Source organism: Rhipicephalus microplus, chromosome X (assembly GCF_043290135.1).
Source record: "Rhipicephalus microplus isolate Deutch F79 chromosome X, USDA_Rmic, whole genome shotgun sequence".
Lineage (NCBI taxonomy): Eukaryota > Metazoa > Arthropoda > Arachnida > Ixodida > Ixodidae > Rhipicephalus > Rhipicephalus microplus.
The window spans coordinates 1,200,872-1,226,592 of record NC_134710.1 but is presented as its reverse complement, the minus strand read 5'-3'; the positions used below and the strand labels follow the sequence as shown (position 1 = coordinate 1,226,592).

At 44.4% G+C, this 25,721-nt stretch overlaps 1 protein-coding gene across 2 annotated transcripts in view; it reads left to right on the top strand.

The window, feature by feature from the left end:
- Positions 1-25,721, top strand: part of Unc-115a (actin binding LIM protein Uncoordinated 115a) — a 424,168-nt gene that overhangs the window by 204,315 nt on the left and 194,132 nt on the right. The window contains exon 9 of one of the 2 annotated variants that reach the window (XM_037426515.2): positions 15,472-15,543. The exons of the other annotated variant lie outside the window; for it this stretch is intronic. Within the exon in view, the coding sequence (XP_037282412.1) occupies positions 15,472-15,543 (72 nt within the window). The remainder of the gene's footprint in view (positions 1-15,471; positions 15,544-25,721) is intronic. 2 annotated transcript variants of the gene reach the window in all.

The window sequence follows — 25,721 nt, the reverse complement described above, 5'->3', positions numbered from 1 at the left end:
TTCTTTTTGTTAAGTTTGTTTGTAAGTAATCTAGTCATAATATTGTTAACTGGGTGATAACAGTTATTGGAGGGCATTGGTACAAGCAGAGTTCCTAAATACTTTTATTGGTCATGAAGCTTAGATGAGAGTTTCATACATATAGGAACAGGAGCAACCGCTAGGGCACCCTTGCCCGGGCTCTAGTTGTACGGCACACACTGGAACTGCAAAATGTGAAATTGGCTAGTGAAGGTTTAATACATCTTTAGAGTAATGTTGCCTTCAAGAAAATTTGGGTATGCTCTAATACAGTGAAATTGAGAATCAAATGAGGCCTTGAAGCTAGAAATTTGATGGCTGCAAATGCATGCTGCTTCCACTGTAAGATATTTTGCTGCTATAAAAGCATACTTCTTCTTTCCTGAAGCATCTAGTGAAAATTTGTGGAAAACGATTCTTAGCGCATTCTGGAACGGTAGCGGTGGAATCTCTTGACAGCGCACCTTTCAGGCTGTATACACATTTGGTGTTTGTATACACTGATATTTTAAAATAGCCTTGTATTTATCGAATCAACGGCCAGTTTAAATGAATCAGTGCTTTTATTTATAAATTGACGAGGATAAAGGCATACTTCATACAACTTTTCCCAGGTTTTCATGTTTTGTTCTGCGTTGGTATTTCACGACAGCGCTGTAGCATGTTTAACGTTCAGTTGTTCATGCAAGGTAGTTTTTCTGTCTTTTTTTACTCTGCTGTATAGTTTACTCGCGTTGTGTTTTTGTTGTCGTTCTTTGTTGTTTTTCCAATTAGGGCGAAAGCCTTACATGCTTCATCAAATATGAAAATCCACCGATTGCATCCCACACTTGCATCATCACATGACACAAAAGTTATCTTTTCGATGTCATGATGCGTTGATTTAAAATTAACTTTTCACGTGTTGATAGCTTGCGCAAGTTTTGTACAGTTTTTTGGTTCATTCTCTCTGGCACTCTCGCTCCACCAAGTTTCAAATGGTTGCGCTGAAGTCTCTGTTCTCAGCAACGGATGTGTGCTTTCAATTTTCAAAGCTTTGAGGAGCTGCATGAAGATCCGTCTATTTGGCATGACAACTTCACACATTTGGTCATCTCAGTGCCTCTGTTTGCAGCGCACAGTTTTCCCATGGAGTTAGGGTGGAGCTTAATGACCAGTAAAAGTATGACAGAGTGAAGTAAGAAGGCAAGCTATTGAAAAATGCACTGTACAGCCAGAGTGTCATGTCCTTGAGCACAGGGTGCAGCTAACACCTCAGTGAATGTTCTTCGAGGCAGCTGCCTAACAGCTTGTTGAAATGTTTCACCTCTTCCATCTTCCTTTTCTGCCATTTTTTTTCATCGCTATCTTGATTTCCTAAACAACAGTATATCTGTTAGTATTCTTTTATTTTACGTGATCATGGTAATGAAACCAGCAGACAATGAGACCGAGGGAGGTCCAGGGGACATAATTTGTAGTCTTTCAATTTTCATGTAGTAGTCTAAATGTGAAAAAAAAAAGTGGATGAAAAGACAACTTCCTGCAGGCAGAGGCCGAACCTACAACCTTCAGATAATGCGTCTGATGCTCTGCCAATTGAGCCATGGCAGCGGTCATTCTGCTGTCCACTTCGTGGGGCTACTTGTGAGTGTTAGCTAGCGCCACACTTGCTGGACACGCCCAGTCAGGCACAGGGTGGGGAAAGGGGAGGTAATTTAGGCAATTGAGTTGCCTTTCTTTTTGTTGGCTCTGGCCTATTGTTGGCTGCACGCATTCCACATGTATGGTGCATTCACACCTGCACAATGCGCTTGACTGTGTTTTTTTACTGTTCAGCTTGATGTGAGTATATTGTCACGGAGTCGTGACGTGGACGAATGAAGCAGACTGCGGGTCAAATAATAAACTGTTTATTTGGGCGAACCTGTGCCCAGTAGACGGAAAGTCTTGCACTGATAGCGGCGAACGGAGCGTTGTCCGATGATCAACTGACAAGCGTCGAAGCGCGTCAGCATTTGTACACTTGCCATCGAATGTTCTAGCGTTATTGCTAGCAGCGACATATGTTCCAGAATAATCTGAAACGTTCGCAAAGTGGGCGTTACCTTAACATGATCTACTACAGCCTCGAAGCTTTTCGAACATTGTAGGTGCGGTTTGCGCTGAACATAGTGTAACGGACTGATAACAAAACTTGAGGAAAGGAACGTGGCATTGCTCCCCTCTGAAAAAAGCATCATCCCAGTGCTTTAACAAAAGACAAAGGTGCAGTAATAAAGACAATGAACAATAAGTACAAGCAATAAAGTGCATCAACAACAACAAAATAGAGTCCTCAGGTTCACGCATGAAATGGCTTGAGGTGTACGACATGGACGACTTCAGATCGAGCACGGCGCCGTTAAGAGTTCGTAATGCCGTCAAGAACAACCTCATAGTCGAGTGGGTTGAGACCTCGAACTACTGTGTACGGTCCGAAGTACCGTCGTAGAAATTTTTCACTTCGTCGGCGTATCGGTGTCTATACGCAGACACTGTCACCGGGCTGGTACTCTACGAAGCTTCATCGAAGATTGCAACGGCAGCTGTCGGCCGCCTGTTGATTTTTGATGCACAAGCGGGCAAGTTGTCGAGCTTCGGCGCGCTGCAGGTAGAGAGTGACGTCAATGTTTTTTTCATCGCTGACGTTGGGTAACATGGCATCGAACATCGTGGCTGTGATCCTTGCGTACACCAGCTTGTATGGCGTCATCTGCGTTGTTTCTTGGACAGCCGTGTTGTATGCGAAGGTCACGTACAGAAGGATTGCATCCCACATCATGTGCTCGACATCGACGTACATGGCTAACATATCGGCAATGGTCTTATTGAGACACTCAGTGAGACCATTGGTCGGTGGATGGTAATTGGTGGTCCAGCAGTGACTTGTCTGGCTGTACCTTAGGATTGCCGGAGTTAGGCCCGCCGTAAAGGTCGTACCACTGTCTGTGATGAGGACTTCTGGAGCTCCATGACACAAGGCGATGTTTTTGAAGAAGAACTTTGCTACCTTGGTGGCATTTCCTTTGGGTAGAGCCCTTGTTTCAGCGTAGCGGGTGAAGTAGTCATCAGCTACGACGATCCATTTGTTTCCGGAGTTCGACATTGGGAACGGCCCCAGTAAGTCCATGCCGATTTGCTGAAACGGCTGGCTAGGTGGCTCGATAGGCTGGAGAAGTCTGGCTGGCTTAGTCGGCGGTGTCTTTCGTCGTTGACAGTCTCGACATGTCTTGGTGTAATTAATGAGTGACGTCGGTGGCAAGTCGTGGCCAGTAATACTTCTCCTGTATTCTCGGGAGTGTACAGGAAACACGGAGATGTCTAGCCGAAGGGTCGTCGTGTAGAGCATCCAACATTTCTGGACGTAACGTTGAAGGTACTACGAGCAGGTAAGTGGCCAGATGTGGTGAAAAGTTTTTCTTGACGAGGATGCCGTTACGCAAGTAAAACGATGCCAGTCTGCCAGTCCTCGCTTGAATACCTTTGGAACAATGGCTGCCTTGCCCTCTAGGTATTCCATAAAACCCTTGATTTCAGGGTCGGCACGCTGTCGTTCTGCAAAATCATCGACGCTTAAGGTTTCCAGGAAGCAGTCCGAGCATCGGGCGAATGCCGAGGCGAGCTGACGCAACATGGCGGCCACAGCCAATAAGGGGCCTCGAAATGACCTTCATATATTCGCTTTTGTGTGCTTGTTTTTAGAGGGAGGAGCCAGCTGAGGCAGGAAATTTAAACACGGAGAAATGCTCTTTCCCATGAGCTCAAGAAGCCGGTTCCCAGCCTTGCCATCGTGAAGCTATAATCTTTTGAAAATCGCTGTTTTCTCGCGATTTACAGAAAAAAAGTTTCGCTACCTAGGAGAGTGAAACGAATTTTCTGCTTCACTGCTGCGTTGTTTTCAGTGTAGATATTTTGGAATCAGAGGAAAAAGGGTTCCAGAAACTCAAAACTTGATTTTCGAAAAATCTATTTTTTTTTTTTCCCCGTTTCTCGCGAGACGATACTGCCTTCACAACACCAGACGGCCTCTTCTAGTTCAAGGTGATGCTTTTTGGTTTTTGCTCAGTGCCGGCGAAGCTCCAGCGTGTACTCCATGCTGGCTGGATTGAAGTGGCAGACTGGCTTTGTGTTCTTGGTTGATGTGGTTGTGTTTTCCTCAAGCTTTGATGAGCCTCTCCAATTCCTTGAAGCTGTACTTCAAGCTATCAAGACCTTTGAACTCGCCCTGAAGACAGAAAAGTGCCACTTCACGTACGAGGAGCTCTTGTTCCTGGGACACGTGATTAGCAAGTCAGGAGTGCGTCCCAACACGCAGAAAACAGCTGACAACACTGACTTCTTGCCGCCCACTGACAAGAAGGCAATGCTCCGATTTCTCGAATTGTGTGCCCACTACAAGTGCTTCGTTGAGGGATTTCCACAGACTGTCGAGCCACTAACTCTCCTCATGAAAGCCGACGTGGAATTCAAGTGGGAAACTGTGCAAGATGAAGCGTTTCAAGAACATAAACGATGCCTACAGACAGCATTGATACTTGTGTATTTTGACGGACATGCCAACACAAAAGTACACATCAATGCAAGTAGTTTAGGATTCGCAGCCGTTCTTGTACAAAAGGACTGACAGGCTGGAAAGGGTTTTCTGCTATGCTGGCTGATTGCTATCCAAGGCAGAGGCCAACTACTCCACAACAGAAAAGGAGTGCCTTGCCATGCTCTGGGCTACATCACAATTTTATTCCTACCTCTATGGCGAGACCTTCAATGTTGTGAGTGACTACCATGCCCTGTGTTGCGTAGCCAGCTTAAAGGACTCTTCAGGTTGTCTCTCACCATGAAGCTTAAGACTGTGAGAATATGACATTACTGTGGTTTACAAGTTCAGAACAAAACACTCGGATGCTAACTGCCTGTCTCGTGCCTCCCATCGACCAGCTGTTGCAAGACGACTTGAATCATGACTGCTTCCTGGAAATCTTAAGTGCCAACCCAAAACTCGGGGGCTTTAGGAGTATCTTGAGGACAAGACCGCCGTTGATCCAAAAGTGTTCAAAGAACTGCCATTGTTTTTCTTGCACAAAGGCATTCTTCAAAAGAACTTCTCCCCCTTTCGAGCTATGCACCTTCTGGTTGTGCCTTCAGCATTGTGACCAGAATTCTTACTGTACAATGACTCAATGACTGGCCACCTCGGCTTTTGCCATACGTTTGCGAGGATAATAGAAAAGTACTACTGGCCACGCTTCACCGCCGACCTCGCTCGTTACTTGAGGATGTGCTAGGACTTCCAACGTTACAAGACACCGCCAAGGCCAGAGGGGCTTCTGCAGCTCATCAAACCGCCTCTGGATGTTCCAGCAAATCGTTATGGCTCATATTATGGGAAGTTGCACTGAATAGCTGTAACAAGGGGGACACTCGCGAAAGGCACAGAAAGTAACAAAAAAAAATGGATTAGTTCAAACTATCAGGGAATGAGTTAAAGAGGGAAACATGAAACATAAAAATGTGAAAAAAAAAAACAGCAGATGACGTGAGTGAAACAAAAAAAAAATATTGCGCATGTTCATGCTGCGCATCTCAACTAGCTCGTCTTGCAAGGGACGGAACGGGTTGCACATGAATTTAGCTTCTGCTTTGCCTAGCAACAAAGTGTACTTGCGCATGTGCCAAATTCTCCAGATGCTATGTTACACGGCTCAACTATTTCCCTCTTCTTCTGTTTCTTCATGCGATCGAATACCTTAGTCTGATCAAAAAAGACCCTGTATTCACACTCTTGGCAGTGTGAGGCCAAGTTTTCTTGCCAGCTGATCTGTCCGCAAGCATAGTGTTGCTCGTAGTCTGGTGTTCAAACATTTATTTGCCTGTTTGTCCAATGTAGCTGTTGCATCGACAGGTGGGTGAAGCCAAGAAAAACCGCACGTGGTTTCAGTTTTTTACTTTCATCGGCAGTACAGTTGTCATCGTCTTCATTGACCAGTGTTGTGGGCATTCATCTCACTGATGGAACGAGACTGAATGCAGATAGGAAAATTCTGTTTTAAAAATTTCTACACACTTTCCAGGGAAACAGCTGTAAGGTTAGACTCTTTAATTTGTGCTCTTTTTATTGCGTCACAAAACAGAAAAGCAGTGAAGAACGGTAGACAGTCCTTCCAAAATGAGCCTACCTGCGAAGATTTCTTGTCCTGCCAGTAGATGGACAACATCAATGTCGGGAGACGCTAGTAGTCAATTTTTGTTGACTTTCAACACCAAATTAAAATGATCTTTCCTTTTAATGGGACAAGACATACTCAGTGCTGCCGATGTGATGAATGATCCCATTTTGGCCATAATCAAAAATTTTTCAGAGCGGTTTCTTTAAAATGACCAGTGGTTCTCCTGCCTATGCGCCATGTGCCCTGCCCATGTCCACTTCTTCTTGATTTCAACTGTGATGTCCTTAAGCCCACTCTGCTCTCTTGTATGTTAAGGTTACACCTAAAGTCGAATACGCTTATATTGAACTCGAAGGGGATCACGAATCAGTTCGATGTATGAAAAATTTGATATAAAAAATCGAGGCCCCGAGAGCTTACCTGTGGCGGATCATCACCTACAATAGATACATTGAAAAATGACAACTAATTTCCCACACAGAATAATTTATTTGCGAAAAAAAAATTGCTAACCTTGACCTGCTTCTTCGTTTTTGAAATGTTGAAGACGCTAGTCTCGATCTTATCAACTCGCAAAACGTGTCGTCCATGTGCTCGTTGTCGTCTTCACCGGTTTCCGCAAGTACTGCCGTCTCGAAGCCTGCCTTGCGGAAGCAGTTGACCACTGTGTCCGTCTTGACGTCTCACCAGGCATTGAAGATCTTCGCAGAAGAAAACTTCGCGGAGATTTCCAGCCACTCCTTCATCATCCACTGCTGGATGTCCTGGCTGCTGACAGCTTCTCTTTCGCAAGAAATGGTTTTGCCAAAGATGTTGCAGCATTGCTTGAATCGGTGAAGCCACCCACTGTCGTCGGCCTTTTCCTTGATATCTGCCTTGTTTTTCAACAAGGTACTCGGAGTGCTCCGTGGTATCACAAAGTCATCAGCGACGGCCAAACATTTCTCACCCGCTTCAACATGTTGAATCGCCTTCAACTTCGTCGCAAAGTCAAGGGTCTTGCGCTTCTTGACGCTGGTCATAGCTACACGAAAATGAAAAGACGACAATTCAAGGAGTCCGCAGCGGCTTTACAAACAGCGCACGCAAAAAAGAAATGCTGCACATGCGGTGGTACGTTGACGACGCGACGGCTGGAGAGCAACAAAGCATGAGAGCAACAAAGCGCTCGCGAGGCGATGGCTACCTGTGAGGGCAACAGCAAAAGACATGAGCTGTGGTTGGCTGATCAAACCTCACAAAACAGCAACAAAAAATAAAAGGCAAAAGGAGGAGGACGTCGTCTCCTTTATTTCTGCTCTCGGAGCCGATGCGTACGCGGAGAAAGCATGAAAAAGAGAAATAGAAACGAAAAAAGTCGTTCCACAAGATGGAGAATGCGCCGTTCGAGCCCTCTCGCCTGTAGTTTTTTTCGAGCGTTTCGAATTTCGGCGGAGGTGTGGTGCCGCACGGAGGTCTCTGGACTCTGCTGCGAGTGCCGAAAACGCGTTTTTTAACTTGTGCGTGGAGTCGCGCTGCCGCGAAGATTGCGTGGGGGGGGGGGGGGGGGGGGGGGGGAAGTGTCGAAGTACACTTTTCAGCTCGCGCGGAGTTTGATACATCCAAAGGCAGGTAAATATACCGTTTGATATAAATGTGCGAATTTCTATACTTTTACAAAGGAATTTCAAGGGGATAACTTGTGAGTTCGATAAACCCAAAAATTCTGTATATGTGGGTTCAATATAACAGTGTTCAACTGTATCATTTTCCTTTCCATCTCTCCCTGCATTATCCTCAATTCAAGCTGAACCCTCTTTGTAAGTCTCCAGGTTTCTGCTCCATAGGTACCGTATAAACCGGGCTATAGGTCGAGTGGGAATATAAGTCGACCCCCCAAATTCAGGTTACCGAAAGAGGGAAAAAAAAAAAAAACAACCCAAAGCTGCCAAACCACATTTATTAGCGAATTGGGCGCACCGCACCTTGATCGTCGGAGCTCCCCTCAACGACTATCGCAACTGCTCCTATTCGTCCTATTCGTCCGGCTGCTCTTATTCGTCCAACTGTCTTCTGTAGACGAGAGTTTGTCACTGGCTGCCTCCCACAGTGCGTTGTCTTTCGTGCCATCCAGCGAGTTGCTGATGCAACATTTCTTGAAAGAATTTTCCACCATGGAATTTGGCAAGGAATGCCAGGCGGAGAGCTCTGTAGGTGGCCCGTTGGTGTCTTCGGGTTAATAATCATAACCCGAGTTATTCATCAGAGCAATGTCATCAGGGAATCGCAGGTTACTAAGATACTCTTCATTAACTTTTATCCCTAACTCTTCCCAATCAAGGGCACTGAAAACCTCCTGTAAACACACAGTGAATAGCGTTGTAGAGATCGTTTCTTTCTGACTTACGTCTTTCTTTATTGGGATTCTGTCGCTTTTTTTATGGAGCACTACGGTGGCTGTAGATCTGCTGTAGACTTCTTCCAGTATGTTTATGTTGGAGTCGAAGTGGCCAAGAGGACTGATTTATTTAAATCACATGGGCTTACTGGGGCCGTTGCTGACAACTGCTGTCAGAAACAAGTCAATCGTTGCATCTACCGACTAGTAGACTCACTACACCAAAACAAGGGCTGTACCCAACGGCAGCGCCGCCGAGGTAGCAAGTTCTTCATTGAGGACATCGTCCGGAATCATGGTGTCCCAGAGGTCCTAATTATTGACAGATGCATGTTCTTTACAGCCGTTTAACTCCGGCAATATTAAGGGACAGCCAGGCGAGCCACCACTGAACCACTGCCCACCACGAACAAACTAATGGGCTCGTTGAGCGTGTAAACAAGACCATCACCAACATGCTGGCCATGTACGTCGACGACGAGCACAAGGCATGGGATGCTATTGGCCGTGAATGGAAGTCAGTGGTGAAGCGCGCTAATGCGGATTGCTCCATGCGGCGTCTGCTAGCCACGTCGCATTTCTATATGCGCGTACATCATGCACGTTCTCAAATTGTGATTTGTCCAGTCATGTCAGCGCAAGTGTAACTGCTTCTATGTATGCCTGAAATGACGTACGAAAGCATTTTGTCTTGCTCGGCTGATAATGCATTGTAATGAAATCGACGAGCGCAACTTTCCAGAGTGCTGTTTATTGTCGTGCCCTTGATTCACCAGAATAATTTCAGATTGTGCATCGCTTTCAGTTTTAAGCACATCGCAAAGTGCTCTTGGCATCCTCCCGAACAGGAGGACGATTAAATGGTGTGTGAATGCAGCGTTTTTTTAGAGACTCTGTAGTAAAAAAACAAGAACAAAAAGCGGGATTTATATGCTATGCACTTGCGCGCTGTTGGTAGGTGTACAACTACGGCACTGTAGTTTATCGATCATGCAAAGGGCCTTAGTTGTGTTTATGTGGCCGTGGTACCACTACATGGAAATATTACTATCACATAAATTGTGACTCCTCAGTACTTGAACTGTATGTAAAACGGAGTTGCCGTGCGCAGCTGTGTGCACGGTAACTCTTTGAAAACACTTTGAAGAGCCCAAACGGTCAAAAAATAATTTAGACGGCATGCCTCAAGTATAATTTTGTATAATTTCACTGAGAATCTCATCATTTTTACATTGTCTTGAGCATTTGTGTGGTATTGTTTGTGACCAACGGAAGGCAATGGTTATTTTCTGTCCGGAAAAAAAAAAACATGCTTGTCTCATTAATCAGATGTTTGTTGTAGCACTACTGTCATGCACGTAATTCATCTGTGGAAGCTTTCTGCTTAGCTCATATACAAGATTGTTATATTTTTACTGGGGCAAGAATTTGTGCATATACGTGGTAAATTCAGTGTAGTGCAAAGGGCCGTCAGCTACTAAGTTATCCTGATTAGACTTATTGACTGTCCCATATTTCATGGTGAACAGAATGAGAAAAAAAAGCATATGCGTATAAGGTGCGGACAGTGGTATCGAACTAATCGCACAGATATGGGGGCTTTCTACGATCTTCATTTCTCTCTTTTTTCAGTATGCAGATGAAAAAGATGTAAATAACTATTTCAGTCACGCTGCAGCAGTGTGCAGCAGGCGTAGCTGACTACATTCAAACAACCCAGCAAAGGCATCATTTAGTGCAAAAGCGTGAAGACAGCCACCGAGGGCAAGCATCCCTTTGAAAGGCAGGATGTGCTTTACTCCAGGGTAATGGTAATGTTGCATAAGCTTCGTGCACAGATTCAGCAGAGAGTAGAGTAGATATTGCCAGTAAACTGCAATCAACGCATTTCATTTGTTGATATTCGGCTGAGACCGCAAACAACGAAACATCGCTTCATGTATTTGTATACGCTCTGCCGACCGCCTATTCACAAATGTGCAGGGACGGTCCTGCCATCTATAGCCCGATCTCACCACGATTACTTCTTTACGTGATCTTTGCCTACAACATGGCCATCTAAGAAACGATGCAGATGGCGCTGTACAAGTTTGCCAATTGAAGGAGCTGGGCAACAACGCTCAATGCAGGGTTACCAAATATGACCAACAAAGAAAACCTCAACCTGACTGTCTTCCTCCAGCATGCCCAAGAAGACAACTAGGCTGCCTACGCATCAAGAATCTGCAGACGACCGACAGCCGCCATGACAATCTTCGACACTTTAAGGAATAACAGCCCTGTGACTGTGTTTCGGAGTAGACACTGATACGCTGAAGTGGACTAAGTGGAAAACTTTTTCGGCAGAACTTCGAAGCATAAAAGCTGCTTCAACGTGTTGGTGCCCTGGCCTACGAGGTTATATCGTACGGCATTACAAAGTGTCAGCGGCGCCTTGTGTGACCTGAAGTCGTCCATGTCGTGTGCCTCAAACTGTTTCATCCATGTTGACAAACCTGAGGACTGTAATTATTGCCTTATTGTATCACTTTCATGCTTGTATCAATTATTTGCTGTGCTTTTTTGCTTTGCTGTTATACTTGCCTGTTCTGTTAAAGCATCGGGATGATGCCTTTTCTAAGGGGGGCGATGCCACACATGCCCCTTTCTTTCTATGTATTATATCACTGACCTACTGCATGTGTAGATTATGCCTTACAGAAACGGCGCCAGAATGTCTGAAAGCATTCCAGGTTATTTTGGGATCATTTCTCAGGCTTGAGCACACAAATGCGAAAAGCGGAGTCAATTCTCGAATGAATGTGCCCACTATTGACAATGCTCGATTGTTTGCTGCCACATGTATAAATGCTGATACACCTTGCTGCAAACAGTTTATCAACTGCGGACACTCTGTTTGCCAATATTATTGTGGAGCGTTTATTGCTTGCTGTAGTTTGAGCATTCGTTTTCCCGGCCAGAAGTTCGGTCAAATAAGGAGCTTCATTTTTGATGCGCTGTCACTTTCTTCAACATCATAACCACGTGACAATTATGCTGTTGTAAAATAGTCTTTCTATTACAGGCAAACTATAATCCGAATGTTTCTGACAATTATGAGCAAATATTTTTTTCTACACTGTACAATCGCTGCTAGGAATACTCAAGCTTTCATTATTTAAAAAAAAACTCAGCGTGTGCCTTGTGATAGGTGCTACATTTCAGTCTTGTCGAGATTACTGTAATGATGTTGAAAATTTTATGCTCCATAGCACCTGCAATACTATCTTTTAGATGCGCAACGTCTTATGGTCAAGCTGAATCCGGTATGTGGCGTGACCACCCTTACAGCGTGTGCCCCCCTCCACCCCACTCTCTTCTCTTCTACGCTTCCTCCTTCCTTGCCTCGCGATCCTGATGCAGGCAGTGTCTACTAGCAAGTTTCTTGACTGAAAAAACTGACTGCTTGCGCTGCACAACTGTTTACTGGCCACCCTGTATATATACGCACTGGATCTTGACCTCCAAGGTAGGGCTATTTGTAGATTTCTCCTGTGCGTTGTTGAACTATGAAAATTCACGTGTTGTGCATTAACTAAAAGCAGACTGCGGGTCTCTGTGTCCCAGTACAGTTTTCTGTCTCTCATTGCCCATTAGCAGTGATTGGCATGTTCCAGTAGGAAATACCGGTATATCACTCCTTGCTTTGTACTAGGAAATACCGGTATATCACTCCTTGCTTTGTGCCTCCCCAGGTTTCTCTCCTATGAAATGCTGCGATGAGTGCCAGCATCAACGTCACCGCCAGTGTAAGCGTTAGTGCCTTCTGCTTTGCATCTACACATGGTTCCCTTTAGCAGGAGATGGTGTAATTTTTTGTGGGTAAAGTTGGCACACAGCCACTTCATGTGATTAAAGACACAAACTTCAGAAAAAAAAGCTATAGTAACTGTCCTTTACAGCACAATGAAAGTTTGTGATTGCACTTCTTTTAGCCACAAACCCTTCACAAACCTACTAATGGCTGCAAGCAACTCAAGCATTTGGCAACACTCTCGCAGCTTTCATTTATTCATCTCTCCTGATCCACTACCGTGCCTTTGTGGTAGTCATGCAGAATGTTTGAGTTCAATTCCAGCTCAACTGCTACATTTTTATTCGTCGCATTTGCCAGCATGTTTTTCTCATGGAGAATGACACTTTCTGCTGCAGCTGATCCTTGATATTATCTTGTTAGAACAGCTTTAAGCTCATCTGAAGTTGTTCTGTCATTGGATCAGAACTCAAGTGGTCTGATGTTAAGCACTCGTAAAGTGTGTACTCTACTAGTGTGGTAATGGTTATCAAATTCCACTTGAGTGTAGGATATTAATATGTGAGACAGAGCACTGGATGTCTCATTGTTTAATCAATTGGACATTGAAGAAGTCTGTTTGATCACATTTAGCATAGCACTTATACTCATGTGGCTACTTAGCATTGCTCGTAGCTCACCCCGCCGCGAAGGTCTAGTGACTAAGGTACTCGGCTGCTGACCCGCAGGTCGCGGGTTTGTATCCCGGCTGCGGCGGCTGCATTTCTGATGGAGGCGGAAATGTTGTAACTAGGCCCATGTGCTCAGATTTGGGCGCACGTTAAAGAACCCCAGGTGGTCTAAATTTCCAGAGCCCTCCATTATGACGTCTTTGATAATCATAAAGTGGTTTTGGGACGTTAAACCCCACATATCAATTGCTCGTAGCTGTGAAGAGAAACGCCAAACAAAGCTTTCTGCACTGAAGGCATTGCGTCAGACAACTATAATATCACATAAGTTATATGAATATAACAACATGCTTCACCCGTTTTGGTGTTTCTCTTCATATGTGTAGTGTGAACCGGAACATACGTCGGACCAGAAATAGGTCGACTCCCCCCCCCCCCCCCCTAACTTTGAATCTCTAAAAAAGAAAATTTCTAATAATCGCAAAGTATCGCGGCGCACCCTTACTTTGATAAATACGCTACACAACCAGCTGCACTGTGGCAACATTTCTTTTTATTTCGACACTAATCTGAAACACCAGAAGGCCACAAAGTGCTGTCACTTGGACTCGTCCAAACTTCAGTCTGACCACGTCTGTTTCTCACTAGTTACGTCTCAGAGTGCATCATTCTCCGTTTCATGTAATGCGTTGCTGATGCAGCATTTGCGGAAAGCCTTGAGCACCATTTTTTCGAGGAGAGATTTTGAAGTTGACGACACACAGCCACCAATGGTTGCAAGCGGTGGACGTCATAGGCGACCAGCGGGTGTCTTGGGATTGTCGCCCAGCATCGACTCATTGTAGAGCTCGTGCACACAATATTTGAAGGGTTTATTGAGCACTACGTCCAGTGGCTGGAGGATTACTGTTAGTCCGCTAGAGACTACGACGAGGTCCGTCTTGCCACCGGACAGAACTTGCTTCACATCAGCCGTGAGGTGGCCTCGAAATGAGACGAGCACCAAGATTCTCGGTCGCTGAAAAAGCGGACCCGGTCATCAATTCCACGCGAGTCGAATCCTCTCAAGCATGAGAGACTCATTCGTGAACCCTTTTTCGTTCGCTCTCACTATAACATCCTGAAGAAAGTCCTTTGGTAGCCTTTTTCTCCTGAAAATGATATAAGGGGGCAGCTTTTTGTACTCGCTGTGCACACGAACCTCACTGTAAATTGTGAATGCTCATAGCCCGTTGTCAAGAGCTTCACTTGCTTGGATCCTTTAGCAGTCACAGTCCAGTTCGAAAGCGTATCGAACCAGATTTTAGTTTTGTCAGCGTTGCCCATGTGTCCCATCATGTAGCAATGCTGTCGATGAAGCCCGATGACGAAGCACTGATACTCGACCAGCTTGTTATCCAAATCTTGGGCCAGTTTTTGGCTCACAGAAGTACATTGCCTCAGCGCAAAGCCCTTCTGCTTCATAAATCGGTGCACTGAGGATGGCGAGCTTTTGCATTTGCGCTCTCGTGAGCCCAGAGTCATAGCCATCGTGAAAGCTTTCATGCGAATGCACTCCGTTGTCATGGGTAGCGACCTTGCGTGCAGCTCCTGGACGAATTCAGCAAGTAGCAATTCTAGTTCGGGATGCACTGTAGTCCTTTCACAAAATGACGTTTTTTTTTTGGTCGCTGCAGGATGTGATGCGCTGCTTTTGGCTCCTCCAGTATCAGATGCTTTTCTTCGATGCACCGAATTCCCGTTGTGCCGCCAGGTTACCGAGAGCTTCGGCATACACGATAACTTTTTTCGTAAAGCCTACTGTAAACTGACGTCGACTACCACTCATTGCTCAAGGTAACGGAAAAAAAAAAAAAACAGCAGGCTGACAAAGATAACCGAACCAAAATGGCGTTGCTAGTACACTGTAGGCCTTGCCTAGCCTTGCCCGACGGCGCCGCTGCTTATGCTCACAATGGCAATGGAGGCTTTCGACTTCAGCTGCCCATTTCTGTGAGACTTCCACATTTTTTCTGCCAATTACTGGTATACTATAAGACTAGGGTCTACTTATCACCGTGTTTTTTGGAGAAAAAATTGACCTATGTTTCAGTTTTTAAAGCAATTAGGGGTTCCTGTGTGTGACAGTCGCTGTACCTATACAGATAAGCTGTCCATTGGTGAGAGTGATTGCTCTGTTCTCTATCACACTGCAACAGTTATAATGCTTTTCAGACCCTGTACTTGTGGGGCTGATACTCTGGCTGTGCAATGTATTTTTTATTGATATGTAAAATCCTTTCTTAACTGATTTCACAGTTTGTATGTATAGATACGCTTTTATTTGTGCAGTCTAGGAGGCATGGATGTATGCATGGATGAATGTTTGTGAAGCCTTGATGATGTTGTACCCTTTGTTGGTGCATGGACCTCCTTGCTTGTTAGACTGTTGGCACGCATCCTCCCAGCCCCAAGAGCTTCCGTTCAGCCAGCCCACTCGGCTCTTTGAAAAACCAGGTCTGTTGTCGATCTTTAGTCTTTTCATGCCTTTGACACATTGTCTCTAGTGGCTATACAGTATTAGAAGATTTAATAAAAAGACACTAAAGGCAAATGTTAAGTCAATGTTTATTCTTGAAATAGTGGTCCAGAAACTTTGTAGTGTTGCTTTTGTGCCAAGAAAGTGCTTATTTTAGAATAAAATAACGTTTTGATGAACTGCATCGTGATAGCACACTTTAAACCACCCGCATGAAAGCAGTCTTTTAGACGTCACTGTTTTTGCGCCAATGTTGCCTGCCTTTACTACACGGCTGCAGACACCAGTAGTAGCGGAGCAAAACTAGCAAGTGCCACATTAGCAATAACAGTCATTGAACAATTTTCTGCAATCTCGGAGGCTGTGGCTCTGCCACGGTCAGTCTGGAGGCACGCGCTCGCTTCCTTTATGGCCTGCGCACGAGGGCCTATTTCTGCCTACCGCCGCAATCTTGGGGGGTGCTCAGAGACAACTCACCGCCGGTCATCGCAGAGGCTTGCGCGTGCAGGGAATGCTCGGGTTCCTACCTGCTATTGCACTTGATGGTACTAATGCGATGGAAACATGGTAGTAAGCATATATTACAATTCCGGTCTCTGGAGAGCATCAATGCGATCATAGCAAAGCATTTTTTTTTTGTAACTTCAAGAAATGAGTAAAATTATGAATATTTCATTTTGCGCTCATATACCTTCGTGCCTCCCGTGCAGGAGGCTCGGCTACATGATCCGTTAGCGACCGGCAGAAGAAATGACAGAAAACTTACTCTTTTCTTTTTTTAGAAAATATCACTGAAATGTGTCAAGGGCTTGCGCGTTGTTTGCATGCGTTTACTGAACTTCTGTCGGCTTCTCCTTCTGAAGATTCCAAAACGGCATGCTCGGGGTCATGTGGCTCTGTCTTTTCTTTGGTTGGCTTGCTTGAAAGAGCAGAGTTTCGAGCTGTTGATTATTTGGGTGGTTTCTTTAGAGGGGGCACAAAGTTCGACGGGTATCCTGGAAATGCTATATTGGCACCGCACCGGGAGTAAGTTTTCTTAAAATTTTGCGTTCGCTGACATAGTCACTCACAAGAAAATGACGGTGGAGGAAGACTTATCATTGATCACGAGATTTTCCTGGGAAATGTTTTTTTGCCACTTCGCGCATAGTTCCTCATCAGCAGAGAATTAGTGTAATGACCCGCCGGCACTCTTTCCAGCCTGCGAGTTGCAAAATGGCACACAACAGTACACCAAGCACACATAAAAGTCACTTCGTAGAAGCATGCATGCAAGAACACAAAAAAACACGCCTGGCGACTCACTGCAACACGTATTTAAGTGCGGTTCATATGACAAGAAACTACTTGCACGAATGACACAACCGGTCCGCAATCCCAGGCTTCATGAGTAATGAATGTGAAATTGACGAACAGACTAGTTGAGGCCTCTTTACTCCTTGGTGACGTTATCGCATTATGACGCGCACTGAGGACACGTCTTCAAAAATGCACATTGCCGCGCACTCATTATTTTATTTCATTTCATTTTATTACCTTAAAGGTCCCCAGGGAGACATTACATAAGGGGTGGGGTTACAAAACGTACAAAAAAGCCATGAATTAGCTTGAAAAATGGCTTGTGACGCTATGCATAAATGTTGATGGACAGGTGATTGCTGCAATATGGTGGGGGAGGTCATTCCAGTCTTTTGCTGCACGAAGAAAAAATGAGGCAGCAAAAGTAACGGTGCGGGAACGTTGACGGGCAACTTGAAAGACATGGCCAATGCGATATGTCCTGCGAAATGGGGGGGGAAATGTAAGGTTCGATTGCAAGTGGACTGTGAAAAAGTTTATGAAACAAGCAAAGGGTGGCAATGCGGCGGCGGGAAGATAGAGGGGACAGGCCAATTTCTTCTTTTAAAGATGACACGCTAATGTGATAGGCATATGAGGAATGAATGAATCTAGTAGCACGGTTTTTAAGTGATTCGAGTACAGTAATGAGATACGCGTGTTGTGGGCTCCAAATTGACGATGCATATTCAAGCTTGCTTCTTACGAGGGACTGATATGCTAATAATTTTATATGGCGGGGTGTGTTGCGCAGATGACGTTTTAGGAAGCCGAGAGTACGATTAGCAGCTTCGATGATAGTCCGGATGTGCTCAGCCCAAGTTAGGTCACTGCACAAAGTTAGGCCAAGGTATTTGTAGGATTGCACTAGTTGAACAGGAGTGTTAGAGATTACGTAGGAAGTGGTGAGCAAGTTATGGCGACGCTGAAACGACACAAGTTTACATTTGTTAGGATTAAGTTCCATTTGCCACCGTTCACACCAATGCTGCACTTGATTAATGTCACTTTGGAGGCTAATTTGATCAGATGCATTCATTACTGTGCGGTAAAAAACGCAGTCATCAGCAAACATGCGTATGTTACAAGTTAAGTTCGTTGGTAGGTCGTTAATATATATTAGAAATAACAAGGGGCCAAGGACGGAACGCTGAGGGACACCTGATGTAACTGGAATAAAGTTGGAGAGCTGATCATTTACAAGGACAGATTGGGAACGGTTATGTAAGAATTCTTGGATCCAGATTAAGACTGCGGGGTGTAAGTTTAAGTGGGAAAGTTTCAGTAACAGGCGTTTATGAGGTACCTTATTAAATGCTTTGGTGAAATCTAGAAATATGGCGTCGGTTTGAAGGTTATTATCGAGATTGGAATGAAGGTCATGAACAAAAAGTGCTAGTTGAGTTTCGCATGAAAACCCTTTTCGGAAGCCATGTTGTGCAGAATGAAAAAAATTAACCTTGTCAAGAAAACTGATAATGTGAGTGAATATGACGTGTTCCATGATTTTGCAAGGCACTGAAGTTAATGAGATGGGACGATAATTTAGAGGCGAGTTTTTGTTACCAGCTTTGAAGACTGGAATGACCTTCCCTTTTTTCCAATCGTCGGGCAGTTGGCCTGTGGCAAGTGACTGCGAGAACAATAAACATAAATATTCGGCACAGAGATCTACAGTGTTTTTAAGGAACTTGGAGTTAATATTGTCTACACCCGCGGAGGACGACAGCTTTAGGTTGTTAATTATAGATATTATACCAGACACGGAAAATGTGATGGGTGGCATCAAGAGTTCGATAGTGGAAGTCTGCATGTAAAATGAAAGGTCTGTTTCTTTTGTGAACACTGATCCAAATGCGCTATTAAAGATGTTTGCACAATGAACGTCACTTACAGGTCTGCCGGCATCGTCGGTGAAGTTAGTAGACTGCGTGGGGTGAGGGTTGATTATTTCAAAAAAGTTGCGTGGATCACGTTTTAGAATGGTCGGCAAGTTATAGTTATAGAAAGAGTGTTTTGCTTCGCATACCGTGCATTGCGAATCCATTCGTTCATGCTGTCTCTCCAGAAAGCGCCGACAAAGCAGCTCTAAAGTAGTGTGGTGACGCTCGGAGAGGATAATGTAGAGATGCCTTAACTAGTCTATAGAGTGTTGACTTGACACGAGGTCTAAGGAAGTCCCACAAACAGAGGGCCATTCAGATAATACAGAGATTTATTTCCGGGAATCGTCAGAGGTTTACCCCCGAATGCAGAGATATTACTTGACACGCACCTTCGACTTGACTTGAGTAAGTCGGCGCGAAAAAAAGCAGCGGACTTGAAAACGCTTAAGTCAGCCTTCGCGTTTCATAGATGCTTAGGCCGTCTTGCTTGGTCAAGTCAAAAACGAGCTTCAGTGCAGAAACGCATTGCTCACCTGGTAACGAGGTTGATAATGAAGTTGTTTGTGTAAAACACGTCTTACAGCAAAAAAAAATCGTACAATTCAAAATAACTATAAGAACGAATTGTCACAAGCATATATTTGTCATTTTACGACTAACGAGTGGCACGGGGGGTTCTTCGCCGCAGCAATGAGCAGTGTTACTTTTCTAAAGCTCTTGTTGCCCGCTGGTTTTAGTACCCACTCAAGTGTGGCATGTTTCTCTATTGTTTGTTCGGAGGCGAAAGAAGCATTGCGTTAGACGCAGATGCTTTCGTCGATCCTTTTTTTTTTTTGCATTCGAACGCCACGGCGTGTATTTGTGAGGTGGCCAGGTGGCCATTCGTGAGGTGGCCATGTTGGAATGACGCATGAAGTCGCTTTTAAGCTAGCCTCGCAGCTGACTTGAAACATGTCCCGACTTCGACCGAGCCAAGTCCGCTTTAAGTCGTCCGCAAGTTAGAGACCGATTTATGGCAAGTGGCAAGGCTGTCTTGAGTCAAGAACGAGTTAAGTACGAGTCAAGTAACATGTCTGCATTCAGGGGTTAAAGGTGTCCACACTTGCATTCTGTTGCACCCCCAGCTGCACCCATGTCGAATACGAAAAAGGTAAGGAGCTTTTCTGGCCATGTCACTAAAGCTTTGTACACACGCAGCAGCGCCGATGTGTTCAGCCACTACAATGTGGCCGATCATGTCATCGTTATGGCGACCGAACATAGACAACCATGCGATTAAGTGGTTTATCATCCGAAAAAGACAATATGATTATGAAGGACGCTGTGGTAGAAGGCTCCGGGAATCGCAACTATCTGGGGTTTTTTAAGGTGCACCTAAATGATATATCTAAACACTCGAGCTTCCAGCATTTTGGAATTCAGCGAGTATAAGGTGTTAACCTTATAAATGAGATTTTTGTAGCGTTGCGTGTGAGTGCTGCCCACTGCATAAGTGCTGACAAGGCTAGACTGTCCCCACACGCATCTATATTACTCTCACCGCTTTCTACTAGCGAAAGACGTAATCAGCTGGAGAAAGTGGCCGGGAACAGCTGATTTACAATGCAATGAGTATGCGGCGAAACCCGTTTTTATTAGTTGGCTTGCGACGCCCTCATGCAGAGCGTGCCATCGTCACTGTATAGGAACAGCTCCTTTGAACTCACGGTAGCTGCTTATGCCGTAAAAGGAAGGAGCGAGCACGCGCCTCTAGATGGCCATGGTTCTGCTTGCTTGGTTCGACTGGGCCCCACCAGATGGCACCACTTATCCAGCCTAACCAGCCATAAACTGAATTTTTTAATCACTTGTGCCATTCCCCGTGGTTATGTCAGGCGATTCTTTTTTTTTTATAAATCAAACAGAAATGGGTAAGCAGCATTTTATTACGTCTCTTGATGCATGAACAGTTCTTTTTTTATTGGACCTATTTTGATTACTTGTAAATCATTGTAGTTGGACTCACTCAAGTCATCGGGATCATTTTGCAAATTGACACATTTAGCCTAATTTTTTGGTAAATAAGGCACTGCTGTTGATATATTGCCGTTTTAGATGTTGTACACTGAACTTTCACTCTGACAAAAATTTTTATTTGCCTTTAGTGTCCCTTTAAGCCACAGCAGGTTTGAGGACACAAGGTCTAAAACAACGTTAGGGCTTTCATTCACCATTATATGGTGTGTGCTGCAATGTCTTTCTTTGATTGTTCTTCTTGTTTCATTTATTTACCCGAGTTGCATTTTTATTGAACATTGAAGTTTTTTAAAAATACAGTAATCAGTCATTGTAACGAAATTTCTTTACTCAAATTGTCACTTTGTTTGAAATTTTTGGTTGTCCTGACTTGCATATGCGTAATAATTCGGCTTTATTGCTCGAATCACAAGAAGAGGTCGCTCGACCTGCTGAGAATAAAGTGGTGATCGGAGGTGTTTAATAGCGGTAGGGATTTTTATGTGCTTGCAGTGTCAAATGGACCTTTTTCACAATACGTACAGTGCCACTAGCCGTGAGAGCCAAAAAGAAATTTGGTGCCTTTTCTTTCGACACAGCAGTGTGGGAGCTTGTGCGTTCTTTTGCATTCATGGCCTCCGAAATAAGGCGACGGCAGGTTTGAAGGCCGTCAGGGTGTTTCCGGTGTGCATGCCCAGAGAGAGCCCGCGAAAAAGGTCCATTGCTGTAAATGTCTCATGCAGGCACATAACAGGTCACAAAAGTGCCCAACTCACGAATGGTAACTGCTTAGTAAGTCCAACTTGATTAATATGTACCTGTTTGAAATGTAACAAATCCTTCACCGAGGCTCATAGGGGCTAATGCATTCGCTAACTGCTTAAGCCAATGGTTAATGGTATGCCTAGTGGTTAGTGTGCACCTTGCAATAGCTTGCCACACTAAAATGCTTATTGCACTGCTAAACTTACCAACGCCACAGTTTGCGGCATAAGATTTTCCAGCGAGAAGTGCGGAGGTCGATCTATCAACGATTTTGACTTTTGTGCGATTGCGGCAATGCCTTTGAGGGTAAACATCGGGAAAGGACAAAGGCGAGGGGGCCTGGGTGGTGGCCACTGTTGATCATGCCAGTTATTGCCAAAAACGTTATCACAATAAGTATCTTCAGCTATCTACTTGGGCACACATGGGGTGCAGCACTATTTTAAGGCTCCTGCACACTCACAATAAGTATCTTCAGCTATCTGCTCGGGCACACGTGGGGTGCAGCACTATTTTAAGGCTACTGCACACACATAAAGAGAGACAATCTGACCGCTGTGGACTACCATTCCCTGCTGCCTTGCTGTGCGGCACAGTGTTCAAGTGTGCTTTGTGAAAACAGCTCACTGTTGCGGAATTGAGCGCTGCAGGTCATGGGCGCCGAGATGCCTTGCTGTATTGATGCTATTATGCTAAATTCATGCTTACAGTATGCTTGCTAGCAAGCCTGTACCTGTAACTGTAATGCACACTTTTATTTGGGCACAACCAAAACGCACATCACATGCGAAAAGCTCGTCATCGCCCTGTTAATCCGACAAACTACTCACCATGTGTGTGCACAGTCTGGATTGTACTAGAAACAAAGAACAGCGCTATGTAAAATGCGCGTGTGTGGTATAGCAAGTGGCCCAGCAGTAACGGTGTGAGCTTAGTAAGTGATGACCTGCATGTTACTAGCAAGGAAACGATTGGCTCCATGCAGTCGTATTGTGTTTAAAAAGAACTTGTCCATTTTCAATCGTGGTATAGATGTGTTGCACATGTGTCGCACATGTGACGCAGAAAACTGATACTCTCCACCATTCTGTAATTATGTCAGTCGCTGCATATCCCAGACCCTGTAATAGTTTCAAATTCTCCTTGGCATAGCCGCTGCATACTATTGGTGCATTCAGACGATGGTGGAGGCTCAGACAGCATGTCACGTGTCCACATCAGTGATTTCCCTCACTTGTCTGCAGACAGATGAGCCCAACCAGTTTTTAACATCCAGGCTGGCAAGCAGTACTGGTACTGTGCTTGAGTCATATGGATGTCGTTGCAGTTGATTTCAGCTTTACTGGCATCCATGACAAATTGGAATTCAGTCCATCATCTGAATGGATCATACAGGACGATTGTGTGTGAGGGTGCTGAAATGTTTTCTACACTTTGGCAAAAATAAAGAAAAGGCTTTGCACTTTTAGCAATATTTCCTCCTTCACTGTATTTCTTTGTTGGCAGCGGTGGTGCATGTCAAGAGATGCAAACTTGTACTATTTGGTGACTACTGCATACGACCGTTTAGTGCGTAGTTACACCGAATTCCCGGCAGATGTGTACTAACAAGGTTTCATTGTAATTAGTATCAAGTGAGTGTCCAATACTTTCAGCTGTTTGCTGCAGAGTGAATGAAAGTTTTTGAATTCTATGGTGCAGCATGCTTAAACTGTTAATCTTGGTTGTAATAGCATTGCTACTGTCCTCCAGAATCAGCGCAAAGATAAAGTTTTTCTGGTGCTTTGCATTACCAGAAACCTCTTGGATGCCAAAAAATAGGCACAAGACCAAAGGCTTATTTGCGTCATTGCATTCTATGGTGTGTGTTCGAGCAAAGTTTTATTCATTGTTAGCTTATCGCGCACTGTTTAAAAGACGAGCACGTGGGACGAAAAACTAGACGGGCACAAGCGCGTGTTTCATGATTACAAAAAGGGTTTACAAAAATGAATAAGAAGAAATGTTTATACAGTACAATTCAAATGACGAGTCATGCCTAGGTAACATGCACCTATCACACATCTTTCATTACGGGGTAGATACATAATTTCTTTCTGTATCAGCGTGAAAAAAAAAAAGCCATACTGACGCAGTCATCTTCCAGGGGGATAATCTCGGATGCCTCAATTATTTCACGCATTGTCTGATTATTGTGCATAGCTATCACTTTAATTTTATATAAATCTGACTGGCATCTGCAGTCTCGACAATGCAGGCCTAAGTGGACTTGCACCGATATGTGCACATTGTTGTAGTGCTCCCGCAGTCTTTCGTTTAGGCACCTACGTGTCAGGCCTACGTATTTCTTTCCACATACGAGTGTATTCCACATGTGAGTGTATTTATTCCTTCTTTAGCGGTGATGGTGCACGTAAAAAAATGCAAATTGGTGCTTGATCTTAGGCGTGTGCACGGGAGGGGGGGAGGGCACAAAGTCGGCCCCATATACATTGACATGATAAGGAGGGGTGGCTGCTGCAACGAACTTCTGCCCCCCCCCCCCCCTTCCTCTGAAGGGGAACCCTGCGCATGGTTATGTATTTCATCGTTAATGCATTCTACGCTTAGTGCGTAGTTAGCCGTGTTTCCGGCAGGTTGTCAGCATGTATGTACGTATTACTGAGGTTTTGCTGTAACGAGCTATGAATGTGTGTGTGTGTGTATTTACACATCTGCACTGCTACGAACTTCATAATTGAGCTAGTTTGTTGGTGCAATATCCTTCTCTATTTTTTGTCATCACGCCTGTACATAGTCCTATTTTTATTTATTTTGTGGGCTTGCTGCTTCTGTATAAATGATTATGTAAACTGAGGGAACATTAAACTATAATAAAGCTTAATTTTCTTCCTTTGTGTCTGTCATGGAAAGCTAGTGCATGCTTCAAAAGCAGATTTCGCTTGCTCCAATGGCTGCTCTAAGATGTTGGAAGGCATTCCCATCACTGTAGTTGAGTAAAATACAAAAAAAAACAAGAACCCTCAGACGATTCCCCTTCTTTAGTAGAAATTCCATCACTCATCCAGATTTTGACTAGTACCTGCACATTTCTACCTCGCAGTTTTCTGCTGCACAAAAAAAAGTGCTATTCCCTAGTACCTGCTGCATTTGTGCAGCTGATCAATGCCAACTATTAATGCCAACTATTACTGTGCAGTGTGCTCATGCTTTCCTAAGGCCATATAAGATAATACAACCTTGGCTCCTGCAAACACGAACACTCACTCATCCACCCAAGTCTCACTACCAGCTGTTTATTGCTCCAAAATGACCCTCTTATATACGTACAGAAAAATGCGCAAAGGCAATGATGAAGAAAAGTGCACACGTGGAAAGCATTTGACAAACGGTATATGTTGCGCCATCACTCAACAAGGTAACAAATAAAATTAATTTTGAAAAAGAAAAGTACGAAAAGCAGATAAACCAGCTAGAAGCACTAAATACTTGCTTCGAGAAAAGATATTTCCTATTGATGTGAAATTTTTTCATTTGTTACCTTGTTGGGTGGTGGCATTACATACATCACTTGTTGAATGTTTTCCACATGCGCACCTTTGTTCATTACTGCCTTTTTTTTGTATGTATATAAGAGGATCATTCAAGAGCAACAAACAGTTGGTAGCGAGTGCTGAGTGTTGTGTGTGTTATTCTGGTGGATGTGCGAGTCAAGGTTGTGCTAATTATCTTACAATATGACGAATAACCAACTAGCCCAACAAGTTTCATTGAGAGTGCTGAGGTGCTTTTGCAGACTGCACTGCTTGCACGCATTTGTCATGTGAGTTTGCAAAGAGGCTTCTACGTGGCTGCATTAAAGGACCATGCCTACTTCTTGAAATAACAGAGCTGAGCTAGTTAGTACGTATTTATCATAAAAACACCGGGTATGCACACGTGTACACAAGGAGGAAGTTAGGTCACCACAAATGCCTACTAACAACTGAAGTTGTGCACAATTGGGCAAAATAAAGAACACAGGAAAACTTATTTGCATATGCTCTTGCAATCAGCAAACCTATTTGTCAGGTACATGTGGGGGACTGCTTGAAAGATAACTGTTAAGGTATTTGGTTTAATCTTTGTGCAAGTCAATTGACGGTTGGCTCACGCATGGGCTACTACTATAA